Source organism: Natator depressus, chromosome 12 (genome assembly GCF_965152275.1).
Source record: "Natator depressus isolate rNatDep1 chromosome 12, rNatDep2.hap1, whole genome shotgun sequence".
In the NCBI taxonomy this organism is placed as follows: Eukaryota; Metazoa; Chordata; order Testudines; family Cheloniidae; genus Natator; species Natator depressus.
In genome coordinates this window covers 42,316,547-42,332,271 of record NC_134245.1, presented here as the reverse complement: position 1 = coordinate 42,332,271, position 15,725 = coordinate 42,316,547, and the positions used below count along the sequence as shown (strand labels likewise).

The following is a 15,725-nucleotide window of genomic DNA, read 5'->3' as shown; positions in this document are numbered from 1 at the left end:
CTGTGCGGCAATGATTTATGTTGCTACAGGAGTATAGGAAAAAGATGCTGGAGTCTTGGGCACCCAAAACATAGTGCCTTAGGAGTCACGGTCTTAGACCAAGCTAGCCTGTTCAGTCTCAATGGATGAATAAGATTACAAATGACGGAGTTCAGGAAAAAGAGGTCAGGTCAGAGGAATGTAGGTGCTCTCCTTGTATATGTAATTTCTGAAAGCAGTGTCAAATAATTGTGGTTATAGTGAACTGGGGTACAGAGAAAGGGTTATTTCAGCTGGTAGATGCTACAGACCCTTGCCAGAGCTGATCTGGTAGAGTTCTATTATGCTTCACTGTTTCATATTGGATTAGCAATAGGAAGCTCAAATACACACAGATGTATGCACACCGTGTGGACTATAGCAAGGATTCGGGTAGGTGAAGATACAGTTGTGTCCTTTAACTGACTATAGCAGCATATCAGACTTCCAAGAATAGATTTAGCCCATCATTCCAAATTCTAACTTCATTCTTAGATAGTAAATTCCTTGGGGCAGGGACTGTGTCTTTACTGACGTCTTCTACAGCACCAATTGTGATGTCAACATGCATGCATGTATAATAAAGTCTTGTTTTCAGGTAATAAAGTACTGTTGATATGCCTGTTCAGAGAACATGCTGTGTGGACGACAAACCCCCTTCAAAATAAAGAGATCACCTCCCTTCCCTACACCAGCCAACCTTTGTCCAACCCTTCCTTCCTAACAACTCTCGGTGGTCAAGCTTTGAGTTTGAGATCTCAAACCAGCATCCACTGCAACCGTCCCTACTCCCCTTCACCAAGCAAATATCACTCACTCTATAAGCACCTATCACGACTGTCAATCACGTTTATCCTGACCTACCAATTATCAATACATTTCACTTCTCCAGATCCATATCCCCATAACCAACATCTATCCTCACTAATACAATGTAACTGCCAAGCACCTGACCTCCCGCTTTCTCATTAAACACCCCCCTTCAATAGTATGCTTCACACTCTCCAAACTCAGGAGGGAATATAAGGTACCCTTGTTGCGGGTACTGGAGAACCCTTAACAATCCAATCAGCGATGTTCACCCATTGCATCCTCTCTCAGTGGCTTCACTATTCAATTCATCCACAGAGTTTCCTGAAGTTCACAAGAAATACATAGGAACACAGGAGAGTGCCAAGAATTTCTGAAGATGAGAAAAAATTAGGGTGAGAACGGAGAAGGGTCTCTATCCCTTTTGTGATTCACCGAACTATGTATGTATTGCATGGAGTGCTACAGATATTTCAGAATAGGATTGGGGAAAACAGACTGGGATGGACAGCACCTCATCCACCCACAGGGCCTTACGGCAAAAAGAAAATCCCTCTCCCCCCCGCACAGAAATGACAGCAGCAAAAACAGGGAAACACTTCAACCTCACCTAGAGATGGAGCCATAGTTGCCATAGGGTTGGTGGGATCGAGCTGGTATCCACCCATCATGAACTGGGCATCGGAGGAAGTGCTGTCCATCTTCAGGCTGGGTAGACTCATGTTTTGTGCCAGGTAGTACTGGTACAGCTCGGCCTCGGCTGGGGAGGGCAGGCTGCCAAGGCCCAAATGCCGGTTGTGCTGGATTTGGGTCATATTCTGCTGAAGCAGCATCATATTGTGCATATGCTTCTCACTGGTCATGTGAATGCGAAGGTTCCTAGCTACGTTGGTTTCGTAGTCACACACCTCACACCGCCAGGTGGGTTTGGTTTTTGGTTTGGTGGGTGAGGGGGCCCCACAGGTGCTACCAATGTTTGCTGCTGCAGCTGCTGCCGCGGCCGCAGCTGCCGCCGCTGCCCCAGCCGTGTGACTGAAGACTTGCTCTCCCCCTCCATTCTGCAGGGTTTGCATGTTGTTGAGATGCTTGTCGGACTGCATATGAATACTGAGGTTGCCTTTGGTAGTAGTGGAGTAGTTACAGACCTCACAACGAAAAGGCTTGTAACCACAAGTGTAGCTCTCGCCCCGTGCCAACCGGGGGTGTGGCTGCCCACTCTTGCAGTACACACATGAGCCACCTGGCTCGGGGTGCTTCTCCTTCATGTGTGCCTCAAGTGTCTGCTGGTATTTGTAGTGCCAATTGCACTTGGGACACTTGAGTGTCTTACACGAGTTGCGAGAATGCATCATGGTCATGTGGCCACCTAGTGATCGTGAGGAGCCCAGGACCGTGTCACACTTTGGGCACTCCACACCACTCCCCGAGGGGCACTCCCCACCCCCAACCTCACAGAGGGGACCAGCGTGCTGGTGATGGGAGATGTAGCTCCCATCCTCGCCCTCTGCACTCTCATTTGGTTCTGGTGCTGTGGCATTGTCTTTATTGGCACTTTCATCGATGAAGTCCAACCTCCTGCTGCCCTCTGCCACGCTGGCTCCACCGCCCTCATTGTTAAAGCTTAAACGACTCCTCCTGTTTGCACCATCAAAGACAAAGGAAGAAGCAGAATTAGAAATAGAAGAAGCTGTGCCCCTTGACAGGGTCTGGAGCACGTTAGGCATTAAGGGAGAGTTAGAAATGCTTTGGTTTGAGAGAGCAGGGTCCTTTTTGCTGCTGCTACCTGCCACAGCCCCAGACTCTTCATGGGGCCTATCTTCCAATTCATCCTCCAACTCGCTTGGAAACAGTCCTTTGCAACCCTCATCGTCGTCGTCGTCGTCGTCGTCGTCATCTTCTTCCTCCTCCTCCTCCTCCTCCTCCTCCTCCTCCACATCCTCCTCTTCTTCGTCCTCCTCCACATCCTCAGCTGGTTCTGCTTTTTCCGAGAGGCTATCCTGGTCACCCATTTCTTGCTTCTCGCTGTCTGCTGCCCCAGGGTCTTTTCCCTCTGAGGATTTGGTAGGACTGGAAGCCAGCGGGCCCAGGGGAACTGAGGTAATTGGGGTTTTCAGAGCCGAGCTGGTCAGCCCACCAAGGTTCAAGAGGGCACCAGGCGCCAAGATGCCTGATGGTGGCTGCTCTGCTCCACTGGCAGTGCCAGCCTGGAGAGCCTCTTCCCCTTCCATTCGAATGCCACTGAATTTACCATAAAAGCTGTGTCCAGGGCCTATGAGGTTAGCTGCGGAAACTAAAGGGTGTTGAAAGTTTTTGTTTTTTGGTTCCAGAAAACTTACAAGGGGTTCCTTGTCTTTGCCTATCCCTTGGATGATAGCGGAGATGTTCTTATTGCTAAGAATTTTCCGCTCCTCCTCACTCAGAGTCATTCGATGGTCATGCACTGCATGGGTCACAAATGAGCGGACATACCCAAAGGAGAGCTTGCACAAGAAACACATCAGTATGGGCTTCCTCTTCCCATAGAGCACAAAGCCATCAAATTTGGACAGGTCCACATTGTTGGGAACATCTTTGGATACACAGGAGCTTTTGGCAGAACCGTCGCTGTTCAGGTAATCCTTGTTGCTTTTGTGTCGCACATCAAAAACGCGGAAGCTGTGCAAGACGGGGCTGATGCCCGTCAGGGCTGAGGTATTCGGGAAGGACTGGTCTGAGCCCTCAAACCATTTCCCGAAGGATGAGGCTATGTGGAAAGTATTAATGATCTGTGGATACACGGGTGCAGCAGAGGAGGGTTCTCCTGGTTTGCCCCCAGCATTGGGTAGAGAGTTCATAACGAATGAAGGGAGAGCCCCACTGCCACTGGCTCCCCCACTTTGGATCAACTGGTTGACGCTTTCAACAATATACGCGGAGCCATCTGGCTGGTAGACTATTTCTCCAGCAAGGTTCTCCACATCACTCTCCTCGTCCCCCTCCTCACTGGTATCACTCCCACTTTCCTCCCTCAGTGGAAGAGGTGGGCGGGCACTGGGGCAATGGTGCTCCATATAGGTCTGTAAACTGGCAAAGGAGGCCAAGCATTCGTTGCAGCTGACCTCTTTGCTAGTGGACTCAGTGTTGGGGCCAGCTGAGTTGATGCTGTCTGGAATGCGCTCATTAAAGGGGACCCTCAGGCTGTCTAGGGCCCCGTGGTTTTCGGTTGCGGACTGCTCCATGCTACTGGGTTTGTCAGGGAGGTGGGTGCTGTTGAGTTCAGTCCATTGCTGGTGCTGAGGGATGCCACACCCATTGTCCTTCCCAGAGATGACAGGCGAGTCACAGCCTTCCATGGTAAGGCCTGCATGGAGCTTTCATTGCACCCACTACGGCTTGGACCTAAAGGCAAAAAGAGAGGGGGGAGACAGAAAGAAAGAGAAAGGCGAATAAGTTAGAGAAGGCACACACCGCATTTCCACACAGCACAGTCACTATAATGCACACAGTCCATTTCATCCTAGAGCATCCAAAGCCCTGGAGGGGAGATGGCGCCCCACTAATAAGCTCCTGAAATGCAAGACCTAACCCAAGGCAATGAGGATAATGCAAAGGGACTGAAGCCAGGGAGAACAACCGTGTGGGGGGCTCAAAGAGCACTAAAACCAGTTCCTCACTGGAGGAGGAAAAGGTGGACTTGCCCCTCTTTTGCTACTCAGTGATGGAGGTAGAAAAAGTAAGAGTCAGACTGAGGCACTAGGCGTGGCCAGGGTGCAGTGACCCCACCGAAGACTAGTAACTGCACTGTATCTCTAAGAAGCTTAGGATCTTTTTAAAAATGATGCAATTTAAATTAGAAAAGCCTTTGGAGTGGAAACAGAATTAAGAAGCTACTATGAAGTAATGTAAGTAACAGCTGCAATATTAAACCTCTATGGAGAATGTGCCACAGAGGCCCTCCCACTCCCTTCACTATCAGGGGAATTAACACACTTTCCCAGTACACACGTACAGAGCAAGTGACTCCTGAACTTGGATTCTGTCACTTCAAGACACATTCTTCTATTAAAAGTCCTGGTAATAGAGAGAACATTGCTGTACCCTTCACACATCCATCTTTGCCATGGACCACCAAGACCTGGACCAACTCCCAAGGCTCTCAAACTCACGGGACACCGTACTCACAGGAATTTAACTACTTGGATATCTAGGCAGTTAAATTCAGCCAAACACATAGCAGAGAGGATATGAAATTCTTTAAGAACATAGAAACTGCCAAACAAGATCAAATCAAGGGTCCATTTTAACCAGTATCCTGTGTCAGGAGCCAGTATCAGATGCTTCAAAGGAAGCAAGAAACCCCATAGTACACAACCTGCTAATGGGTAAAGTTTCTTTCCAACCCTCATGTTAAATGGTTGGTTTATGCCCTGAAGCATGAGAGTTTACACCGCTCCCATTTTTTTCTACTGTCTAATATAACTAGACGTCCTCATCAGCTGTAGGTGTCTAATCCTTTTTGAATCCTATTAGGATCTTGATCTCAGTGATATTCTGTGGCAGTGAGTTCTACAGGTTAATCATACATTATTTAAAACCATTATTTCCCTTTATTGCTTTAAACATATTACCTTATAATTTCATTGGACAGCCTTGTTCTTGCATTATAAGAAAAGGAATAATGGAAAGACTAAATGACCTCTAGACCATGCGAACAGTAAATGATGGGACAAAGAGCAACAGACGGGACTGGAAGATGGTACACAACATCTTTTCCCCAGACAAATGGATTGATTTAAAACACACACACACGCTTGATGAAGGACAGGGCAGATGCAATACCTTTGGATGTCTGATTTATACTTCTTTACAAAATGTATTCCTATCAGCTTGGACTGAGAACTGTGACGAACTGAAAATCGGTCAAAAGAGCCAGCAGAAGTGAAAGTGATGGCTGGTCCCAACTTTTCCCTCAAGTTCATGTCAACTGTCCTTCCGAAACTGGCAGAAGTCTAATCTCAACATGGCAAACCCAGCTATGGGCAACTCAGATGTAAGGCTGTAAACAAAGGAAAGGACACACACATTGTGTCTCAGGAGAAGAGCCAAACACTGTGCCTCGCACAAAGCATTGCAGCATTTCACAAGAGTTAGCTGTGCTAGCTCTGAGCAAGTCTTATAAACCCTTCACCCCACCATGGCTCCGTTTGAAGCCACTCAACGTTACAGAGCACTGGGTGTGCTGGAAGTGTATCTGCACATGCATAATGAGTCCTAGGGTCATCCTACAATGCCCCTGCCCAGAATTTTGTCACACCTACTCCAGGGTTCACTAGAGGTCCCCCGGGCTCTGTTATTAGCCCCTTCTATCTATACCCAACTCTCGTTCAAAAACATGGCTTTAACGATCATCCTTACATTATGACTCAGATTTACCTTGCTACTTCGGACAAGTCTCCTGTCCGAGCTAAAATCTCTTCCTGTCAGACATCCCTTGTGGATGTCCAGCTAGCAACTCAATTCTACATGGCCAAAACTACATGACCTGCCCGTCCCAACTCCTGTCAGTCACCACTGCCACCATTCTCCTCATCACTCAGGCCCATAATCTCTCCTCCTCTCTCTAGGCCCACGTATTCAAGCTGTGTAAATCCTACCACTTCTTCCTGCTCAACAGCTCTAACAGTCAGCTTTTTCCTCTATCTGTAAAACTCATCCAAGCCTGCAGTATCTCATGTCTTTACTGTTACAACCATCTCTTTGCTGTTCTTAATAAATACCATCAAATCTATTCAAAATGCTGCTAGAGAAGTCACCTTCCTGGCTTGTCATTTCAGCCATGTTACCCTACTACACCCCTTTGCATCCTGGCACCGGCCCCATTCCCCATTATACCAAACAAAGTACTTGGCTGGATATTTAAGGTCCTTCATGGACTATCCCCCTTCCTACTTTTCATTTTACATGCTACTGAGCCATCAACCCCAATCCCTGGGCCAAAGCTGCCAGCCACAATTACCAATTTGACAAATTTTCCAACAAGCATCTTGGTGCTCTCCCCCATAGTGCCACTTATTCATGGGAGACGCTCCCTGTAAAAACCCACAGTAGCAGATGTTATCCTCTGACTTTCCTTGAAACCCACCTATGACACAATATCTACAAACACCTGAAGATAGCAATGCAGCTGGTGTCCAGTGGCTGCTGCGTACAACATTAATCCTGTTTCATTATTACCTCGTGTTCCCACAAACTGCTGCATCCACTGGTGGTCTCTTGTCTTATAAGCCCTTTGGGGCACAGTGCATCTTTTTGGTACATATATATACACACAGTGCCTAGCACAAGGCCCTGGTCCTGGATCAGAGCCACTAGGCACGACCACAACGCAAACAGCCACCAACAACTAACAATGGACGGCCAAACAGCAGGAGCTTGCAACAACTCATGACACGCTGGTTTTGGTTATGTACACAGAGGCATCGCCACATAGATGGAGGAGGCAGTAATTCTTCTCTGTACAGCTCTGGTGCAACCGCAACGGACATACAGAAGTCATTGCTAAGCACCTCATTACCACAAGGAGCACAGAAACCAGAGCTCAAAAACCTCGGCAGTCATCTAGAACATGTTTAAACCAATGCAGCGATTATTCCTGCAATGCTACTTAACTTTCCAGGCTAGTTGTGAAAGTCCCAAGTATTGAGTTTCCCTGACTTTCCCTGAGAGATTATTTCAAACCCTAATACATCTTCATCAGGAATTCCTGCAATATTCAGCCTAAGCTTTCCGTTTCTTAATTTTATACTTTAGTCTTAATTATGCCTCCTTGAGTCAATCTAAGTATTGCATTTATACCTACGTAATTTTTAAAATAACCTTTCCCCACTAATCATTTCTTACAGCTCCCTGGTCATTTTGGTTGCTATTCTCTGAACTCCCTCCATTTAATCTGTAACTTTCTTCTTCTGAGGTGCCAAAAACCAAACAATACGTCAGGTTTGGTCACACCACTCCAGACCAGTAGAGAGGAATCGTCACCTCAAGGATCCATAGAGATGATGCTTTTGTACATACAAGCCAACATTGCACTTGCCTTTTTTGCAGCCCTGTTACTTTACAAACTCCAATAGAATTAGCTGTCCACCACCAACTTTGGGGCTCTTTCAATACAACTAATCTGTAATTTTTTAATTATATGCTTTGAAAATGTAAAATGCTTTATTAACTGCTAACTATCATGATCAGAGTTTATAAATGTATCTGACCCAAGGATTGAACCTAGTAGCTATGGTGAAAGACACCTGCGTTGCTACATTCTTCCAAAGCTGTATGCCCTGAAATTTAAAGGAATACCGTAAAAAAGAAAAAACTACCCCCTTCACCAATTCGGCCCTGTTGACCATGCACTGTATTTAATTGTAACACCATGAAATACATAACAAATGAACTTTTCATTTAATAAAAATTTTTAAATGTTACTTATGGGGGTTGGTGACATAGGAGAAAAAAAATATTAGCTACATGTGCAATTTGACAAATTTCACCGACTTGAATGTTTGCCAAGAAGCGTCTCACCAGCTACAGAGCTGGCTGAATCCCACAAAAAGTGGTTGTTGAATAAATTACTTGACTATAGCAAAGTTACTTGAGGAATGTGTCACTTGGCAAATTTGCTATACCTGCTCTTTTTTCCTGACTTCGCTCTTCACGCACATTTATTTTTTTTTCCTATAATGGATCATGGTGGATATTTTCCTAATTTGCCATCTATGCTATTTTTTCTTTCCCTTCTCTCTCATTGTGTATTTCCCTCTCCCTAGATAGTTCTCTTCCTCCTTCAATATATTATCACTTCCACCTCTCTCATTACATATTGTGACAAAGTTCCTCCTCTGCCTTGGTGGGTCCTGCGCTTATTGGTGGATTTGCTTGTCTCGGAGAATCACAGCAGCCCTCAGTTTGGCCACTTTTGCTAGTGGCTGAAACCTGCCATTCACTCAGCTACCCTCATCACTGGCCAGCACGGGAAAAAGGAAGGAGAACAATTCCCGCAGTCTCTGCTGATCCACCATGTGGGTCGGGGAACAGCCCAGAGACATTCCCCTCTGATGGAATCCACAGTCCAGGTCAACTCCTCCCATGTCTGATTAGGAGTTGGGAGGTTTGGGGGGAACCCGGGCCTGCCTTCTACTCCGGGTTCCAGCCCAGGGCCCTGTGGAATGCAGCTGTCTAGAGTGCCTCCTGGCACAGCTGTGCGACAGCTACAACTCCCTGGGCTACTTCCCCATGGCCTCCTCCCAACACCTTCTTTATCCTCACCACAGGATCTTCCTCCTGGTGTCTGATAATGCTTGTACTCCTCAGTCCTCCAGCAGTACGCCTTCTCACTCTCAGCTCCTAGCGCCTCTTGCTCCCAGCTCCTCGCACGCATGCCACAAACAGAAGTGAGGTCCTTTTTAAACTCAGGTGCCCTATTAGCCAGCCTGCCCTAATTGATTCTAGCAGCTTCTTAATTGGCTCCAGGTGTCCTAATTAGCCTGCCTGCCTGAATTTGTTCCAGCAAGTTCCTTCTTGTTCTGGAACTGCCCCTGTTACCTTATCCAGGGAAAACGGACCTGCTTAATCTGGGACTAATATCTGCCTTCTAACACTCTCCTGTAGCCATCTGGCCTGCCCCTGTCACAATATACATATGCACACACATGCATGCACTACACTTTCTTCTGAGTTATCCCCTCAGTCTGCCCCATTCACACCAATCCCATGGATAAAATGTATAATTTCTGTGATGCTCTGCCCAGGACTAAATCTGCAAGCAGTAAGCTAGCAAGAAAGCTGATAAGACTCTCCAAGTGAGAAGCCAATTCTCTCACATCCCACCTGCTGGGACTCTTTTCAGGGTGCTGTTCCTGGACCCTGTTTGGGAGTTCCATCTTTTTGTCTGCCTCTGGCTAGCAGTTTGATCACTTATGTTCCCCAAGGCTCTCTGACAGGTGAAAAAAAGCAAGACTCTAAACCATCCCAAAGTCTCTCAACAGAGGTACCTGGAAAGCCATCGTCAATATTCTCTTGGGAATCAACTTCTTGGAAAAAGTCAGTCTGTAAAAGATTCATTCTGTTTGTAACCCTCAACACACACACAAGCAAGTGTTCATTCCCATTAACACAGTATTACTTTGTTAAACAAGAGTCAAAGTAATAGGGACAGAACTAAAATAAGAAAATGCAATTGGCTTCTCAAGAAATATTTAAAGCCAAGAAATAGGGCCGCTCAAAATTCTAGACTATTTCTGGGAATACATCTGATTGGCTGGAAGATGCCTGATTGACAGTTCGGGCCAAAAAGGTTAGCAGGGCCAATGGGGTGGGAGGGTTAACAGCCTGATTGTAAAATCAATGTCGTAAATGCTTGGTAAGTTACAGAAACATGCGGGAAGAGGAGGCCGCGATTGATAAAGGACTGCGGCTTTGATGCGGCACTGGGGACTTGTTTATTGACAGGCAAGCCAATCTCCTCTCCAAGCCAGGCCAGGCCAGAGAAACCTGCAAGCATTTACCAATTAATTGGTGGGCTTTTCTGCCTCTGTGTTGCTCTAACAACCCTCCCCCACTCAGCCAGTTAACTGGCTCAGGAGATGCTGCTTTAAGAATCTCCTTGCTTTTGTCTTTGATTTTCTGAATCTTGGAAGGCTGCTAGTGAGAAACTCCTGAGCCAGAATGCCCTGAATGCACTACTTCCATTGGCCCCTGGACAGGTTTCTGTCCTCTCTGCTCTGTGACTGAGAGCTTTCTTGCCCATTCCTTTCAGCCCCAAGAACAGACCTACTTTCCTGGGATGGGGCCAAGAAAGAAGACACACAGACAGCTGATCATTCCCATTCATATACGAATGGCAGATGTCAGCGCTTTCCATGATTTGCATGTTTAAAGCAAACTAGATTCTAAATGGGGTGATTGACACACTAGTTCAGTATTAGTGCCTTGGGTCTTCCTCCAAACCTAGACCTAATATTTCCCATCCCGACTGACCAGGAACAGGGGCAATAAGAAGTAAGAGAATTGCCTGAGCCCTCCTGCACAAGCATCTTTTGTACATTTCCTCATCCTCTTACAATTCTCTCTCTTCTTCTTTACTGTTTATCAGCCAGTCAATAATGAAAGGTCGCTCTTACTTAAGGAGGCAGAAGTCAACTCGTCAAGTCGATCAGCACTCTGTCTGTAAACATGGGTTCCCATACAGTCAGTGATCTTTAGTTAGAAAGAGAACAGTGTGAGAACCCAAAGACCACCTGTGCTTCCACACACTGCATAGTGAGCAGAAGGAAACACTTCCTGTTCAATCCCTCCTCTAGCCTCTTCTCCTCACCTGAGTTACACAAACCCCACAACTATCCTTCAGGCTTTTGTCACTCAGCTCAGTCAGCCATAACCCTTTAGTCTAATCCTTCTCCAGTCCCTACATTTTCCCTTTTAAATCTCTGCATCTCAAGGCCTCCCAGAACACTGCCTGGGCGCATTTGCTGATTAGATGATGAAGAATTATGGGCCAGTATCTTCAGCCGCAAGAACAGCAATGTCTTCTTACCAGGATTAAACCACATTCGGGTTGGTGAAGCAATAAATTACCCTACAAGTATTCCTAATACTTTCACCAAGGGCCTCCACTAACCACGAAAGTTCCTTTTGCAGCCATTTGCCTGTCCAGAACATGAGTGAAGTCAATCCCAGCTTCTCACTGGGTGATCTCATACAGCATTCACTCCCCCACCACCCTTACCCCACCCTCAGTGATCCCTGTTCCAATATTTCCAGTGCTAGCAGCTGGTATAAAGCCAGCTTCCTTCACTGTGCTTCAGCAAACAGCTGACCTCTGGGGGCAGGCTCTGGTCTAAACAGCCTACTTCCTTACCCCCTTAAAGGGCTGAGGCTGCCGCAGTCATGAAAGGCAGAGAATGGAAAGCGGGAGGGAGGAGAGGGTTCCTGCTGTTGCCCAAGATTCCCGAGAATTAAATATGAACAGCCGTGCTGTGTAATTTTAAATTGTTAATTAGCACAGGGTTAATTAGGCGGCCCTTTCACAAGAGACTGGCAGTAAACCAAGACTGGAAGCGATGAGAAAGTAGGAAAACAAAAGGAGAGACAGTGAAAAACTGTTCCCTCTGCAAAAAGGGGGAGCAACATCGGGTGAGAGACAGGCAGACACTTGCCACTGCTGGCCATGACCCTGGCAGACACCTTGAGGTGCAGCCCGGCCCAGCTGCAGGCTGCCCAGGTCAGCGTTCTGGAGAGGAAAGAGCTCAACTAACAGAAGGCCTGCTCCTTCACAGCTTGCCCCAGCCACAGGCCAGCCGGCAGCAGGGTCCCACGTGACATTCACTGGGTTAGGTGTGAGCCTTTGTTTCAGTGAGGACATGATTCCTGGTAAACATTTCTGCAGGCAGCAGCAGCTCGAGAGTTCCCTTTTGTGGGAAGTTATATAAGAAAGGCTTTAACTTTGTAAATATGCACCTAGCCCTTCTGGCAACAGACACCAGGAATCAATAGTGTAAGTGCATACCGCACGACCTCCTACATTAGAATCCTGCCTTAAACACCCAGTGGGCAGCTGGACCTCAGTGATCCCAAAGTAGGGGAACTTTGGAACTGCAAAGAAGCTTATTCTGTCTCGTCTTTCCAAGGTGGCTTGCTGAAATGCATGGTAAGGAGGATGGAGCAAGATAAGTGGTCCAGTATATACGTTAGTGGAGTGCCAACACTGGAATTAGTTTTTATGACATCTATTCAGCTGACTGAGCTTATTCCTAGATTCACAGATTCCAAGGCCAGAAGGGACCGTTGTAATCTAGTCTGACCACATGTGTAACACAGGCCAGAGACCTGCCCTGCAATAATTCCTGGAACAGATCTTTCACAAAAAAAATCCAATCTTGATTTTAAAATGGTCAGTGATGGAGAATCCACCATGCCCCTTGGGGAACTGTTCCAATGGCTCTCACCATTAAAACTGACACTATTTCCAGTCTGAATTTGTCTAGCTTCAACTTCAGTTACTAGAAGCTGGGGTTGTTAGGGAAGGGCAAGATCTCAGACAAGGCCCCCTGGTTATCAGGACTACTTAGGGATGACACAGTCTACTCAGCCCCTCCCAGACCCATCCTTCTTCCCCCATAGCTGGCTCTTTTCTAGCCTCTTTTGCAGAGAGGCCAAAAGGGAACACCCTCTATTTTCTCATTTGTGTAAATACGCCAATCCCAAAGCACAAGAGGGGCCTCCTGAGGATGACCCAGAAGCAGCTCCTCCACAGAGCAGTCTAACATTTATTTAGCTCCCTAGGATTGGCTGTATTCATAGCTTGATTCTCCTACTAATTGGAAATCTAGTGGGGGGGGGGGGGGGAGAGACACACACACACACACAAAGAAACCAACTATCATGGCCCCAGCAAAACTTGGGAGTGCAGGTGTGGAGACTCTGGAGCATTGACCCCTTCCACATACCTGTGACAGATAGGGCAACTTCTGGCAATCCCTCTGGGCAACCATGTTGTATTCAGCGTATGAATGGTTTTTGTATCAGTGTGGGCTACAGACTATGTGCATTCAACGGGGGAAGGCTACCACAGCTCCTCCAGGAAGTGAAAACCGCAGGGGATGATCAAGGCAAATCGCTCAGGTTATAACACCTCCAGAGAGGCACTGCCTCCTATGGAGCATCAGGTATTCTGGTTCAAAGTGGATTCTCCTGAGACCAACGGACAAAGAAAAGCCATTTGGATAAACAGCTCAAGCTTAAACTGTCTTGGGGCCTTCGTTCTCATTCCGGATCGAACATGGATGAACTTGTAACCACGGGGAAAAGCCAGTTGTGGGTTTTGACAGACTAACATCTATCAGAGCCCTAGGCTGGAACCAGGGGATGACCTCAAGTAAATTTTTTTTTAGCATGCGTATAGGTTATTTTATTGTTTTAATATGTTTGCTCTGTATTGCTGTTACCTTTAGAATAAATGTGCTTGCTTAGAAAGAGCTGTGTGCTAACACTGATCATAGCCCTCAGAGAGAAAGCAAAGTGCGGGCAGCAGTCTGGCTTGCTGAGGATAGCAGTGTAGGCAGACAGCTGCGCAGCCTTAAAATCCCTTGTCAGGAGGGAGCGAGAGGTGGTCCTCTGCCCAGAAGTAACAGCTAGGAGCCTGCAAGTGGGTGCCCTCGAGGGAGGGGAAATACAGGTTCACATTCACACACCGCTCGGCACCATGTGTGCTTTGTTACAGGGATACCAAAACCCTGCACTGCCCATTAAGAACGCTGACCTCATGTATCAGACCGTCACAGATTTCCATGTAGGTTAACTGGATAAAGCTGAATGCTGTTGCATACCAGGTAAAGTAGATGATGAGAAATATTGGTTTGCAAAATTATCAGCTTTTCACAGTACCCAGAATACACAGCACAGCCATCTATAATAGAGTGTGAAATCTGTTAATTATAGGGAAAGCTGGAAGCAAACCCTATATTTAGGTTGCTTAATACTTACATTACCAAAAATTATTGCAACTTTTTTTGAGGAGCTCTAAACACCTCTACTATTTGCAGCACACCTTTGAAGTTCGCATGTGGAAAGTCCTTGGGCCAGAGAAGTGCCTTTTTTTGGTCCCAGGAAATGCCGTTCATGTTTTGCTGAGGTGAATGGTTAAAAATCCCCAATTCCCCTTTGTCACCAGCAAACCTTTGGAAAGATGTGGCACCCTGCCAAAACAACAACCAAATAAATATTCTTAGATTGGGCCCCTGCCGCCGCTTGCTGTGGACACTGCATTGTAAGCGGAGAGATGCCAGGTAAGCTGCAGCAGGGAAGGAAGGGGAAGAGAGCCAGGCCAGACTCCTCCCAACTATCCCCTGAACCCAACACCCAGCCCCAGCAACCCATGCCATGCTGGGACACCACCTTTCCCCTGCTGCCAATTCTGTAACCATTCTGCCTTCTAGCTCAAGCAGCAGAGGCGAGTAACACAATATTGAAAGGTCACAGTTCCTATGCTACTGTGGATGCATTATGCATGCCCATATTTTTTAACCTTTTCCTTTTTAAAAGCATAGGGAATTATATGCAGAAAAGGCTATGTTCAAAACAGTTAGATTGCAAAGCCAAGCACTTAAAAATTAAGAAACTCCAGAATGTAGGTTTCAGAGTAGCAGTCGTGTTAGTCTGTATTCGCAAAAAGAAAAGGAGGACTTGTGGCACCTTAGAGACTAACGCATTTATTTGAGCATAAGCTTTCGTGAGCTACAGCTCACTTCATTGGATGCCCGATCGGATGCATCGGGCATCCGATGAAGTGAGCTGTAGCTCACGAAAGCTTATGCTCAAATAAATGCGTTAGTCTCTAAGGTGCCACAAGTCCTCCTTTTCTTTTTTCCAGAATGTAGGTTGCCCATGCAGGCTTAACTCAGACCCTTAGAGCACAAATCTGTAGTTATCTGAACGCATACTGTTGCTTCCCATAGGACTCCTGCCTTATCCAATGCACAGGATGGATGCACAAGGGGGTAAAATTAAGGTTGCATGGACACGTCACTTTAGAACATTTATACAGCAGATCTTATTAAACAAATACATGGAAAATGACTTTCTAGAATAGAGAGCTCTTGCCTAATTCCCAAAGCATCAGCTCAAAGGAATGGTGCAGCACAGAGCCAAAGTTTGAGCTAGGCAACAGCATTTAGAGATGTCCTCCATGGTTCTTTGCTCTTTCAACTCCCAGCTTCACCAGATGGGTTTTTTCTTATATCATAAACGTGAGAGACAGAGCTCAGCTCTTCCCTCCTCACTGAGGTGCCAGAGAGGCTGGCAGATATTCTCATTAAGAGGAATCTGAGGAGTTTGCAACGTGCCTTGGAATAATAGAATAAAAATGGTGT

General features: G+C 46.6%; 1 protein-coding gene across 2 annotated transcripts in view; it reads right to left on the bottom strand.

Moving 5' to 3' along the window:
• Positions 1–15,725, bottom strand: part of ZFHX3 (zinc finger homeobox 3) — a 277,375-nt gene that overhangs the window by 181,873 nt on the left and 79,777 nt on the right. For both annotated transcript variants that reach the window (XM_074968994.1, XM_074968995.1), the window contains exon 2: positions 1,439–4,206. In XM_074968994.1, the coding sequence (XP_074825095.1) occupies positions 1,439–4,160 (2,722 nt within the window). In that variant the 5' untranslated portion in view covers positions 4,161–4,206. The remainder of the gene's footprint in view (positions 1–1,438; positions 4,207–15,725) is intronic.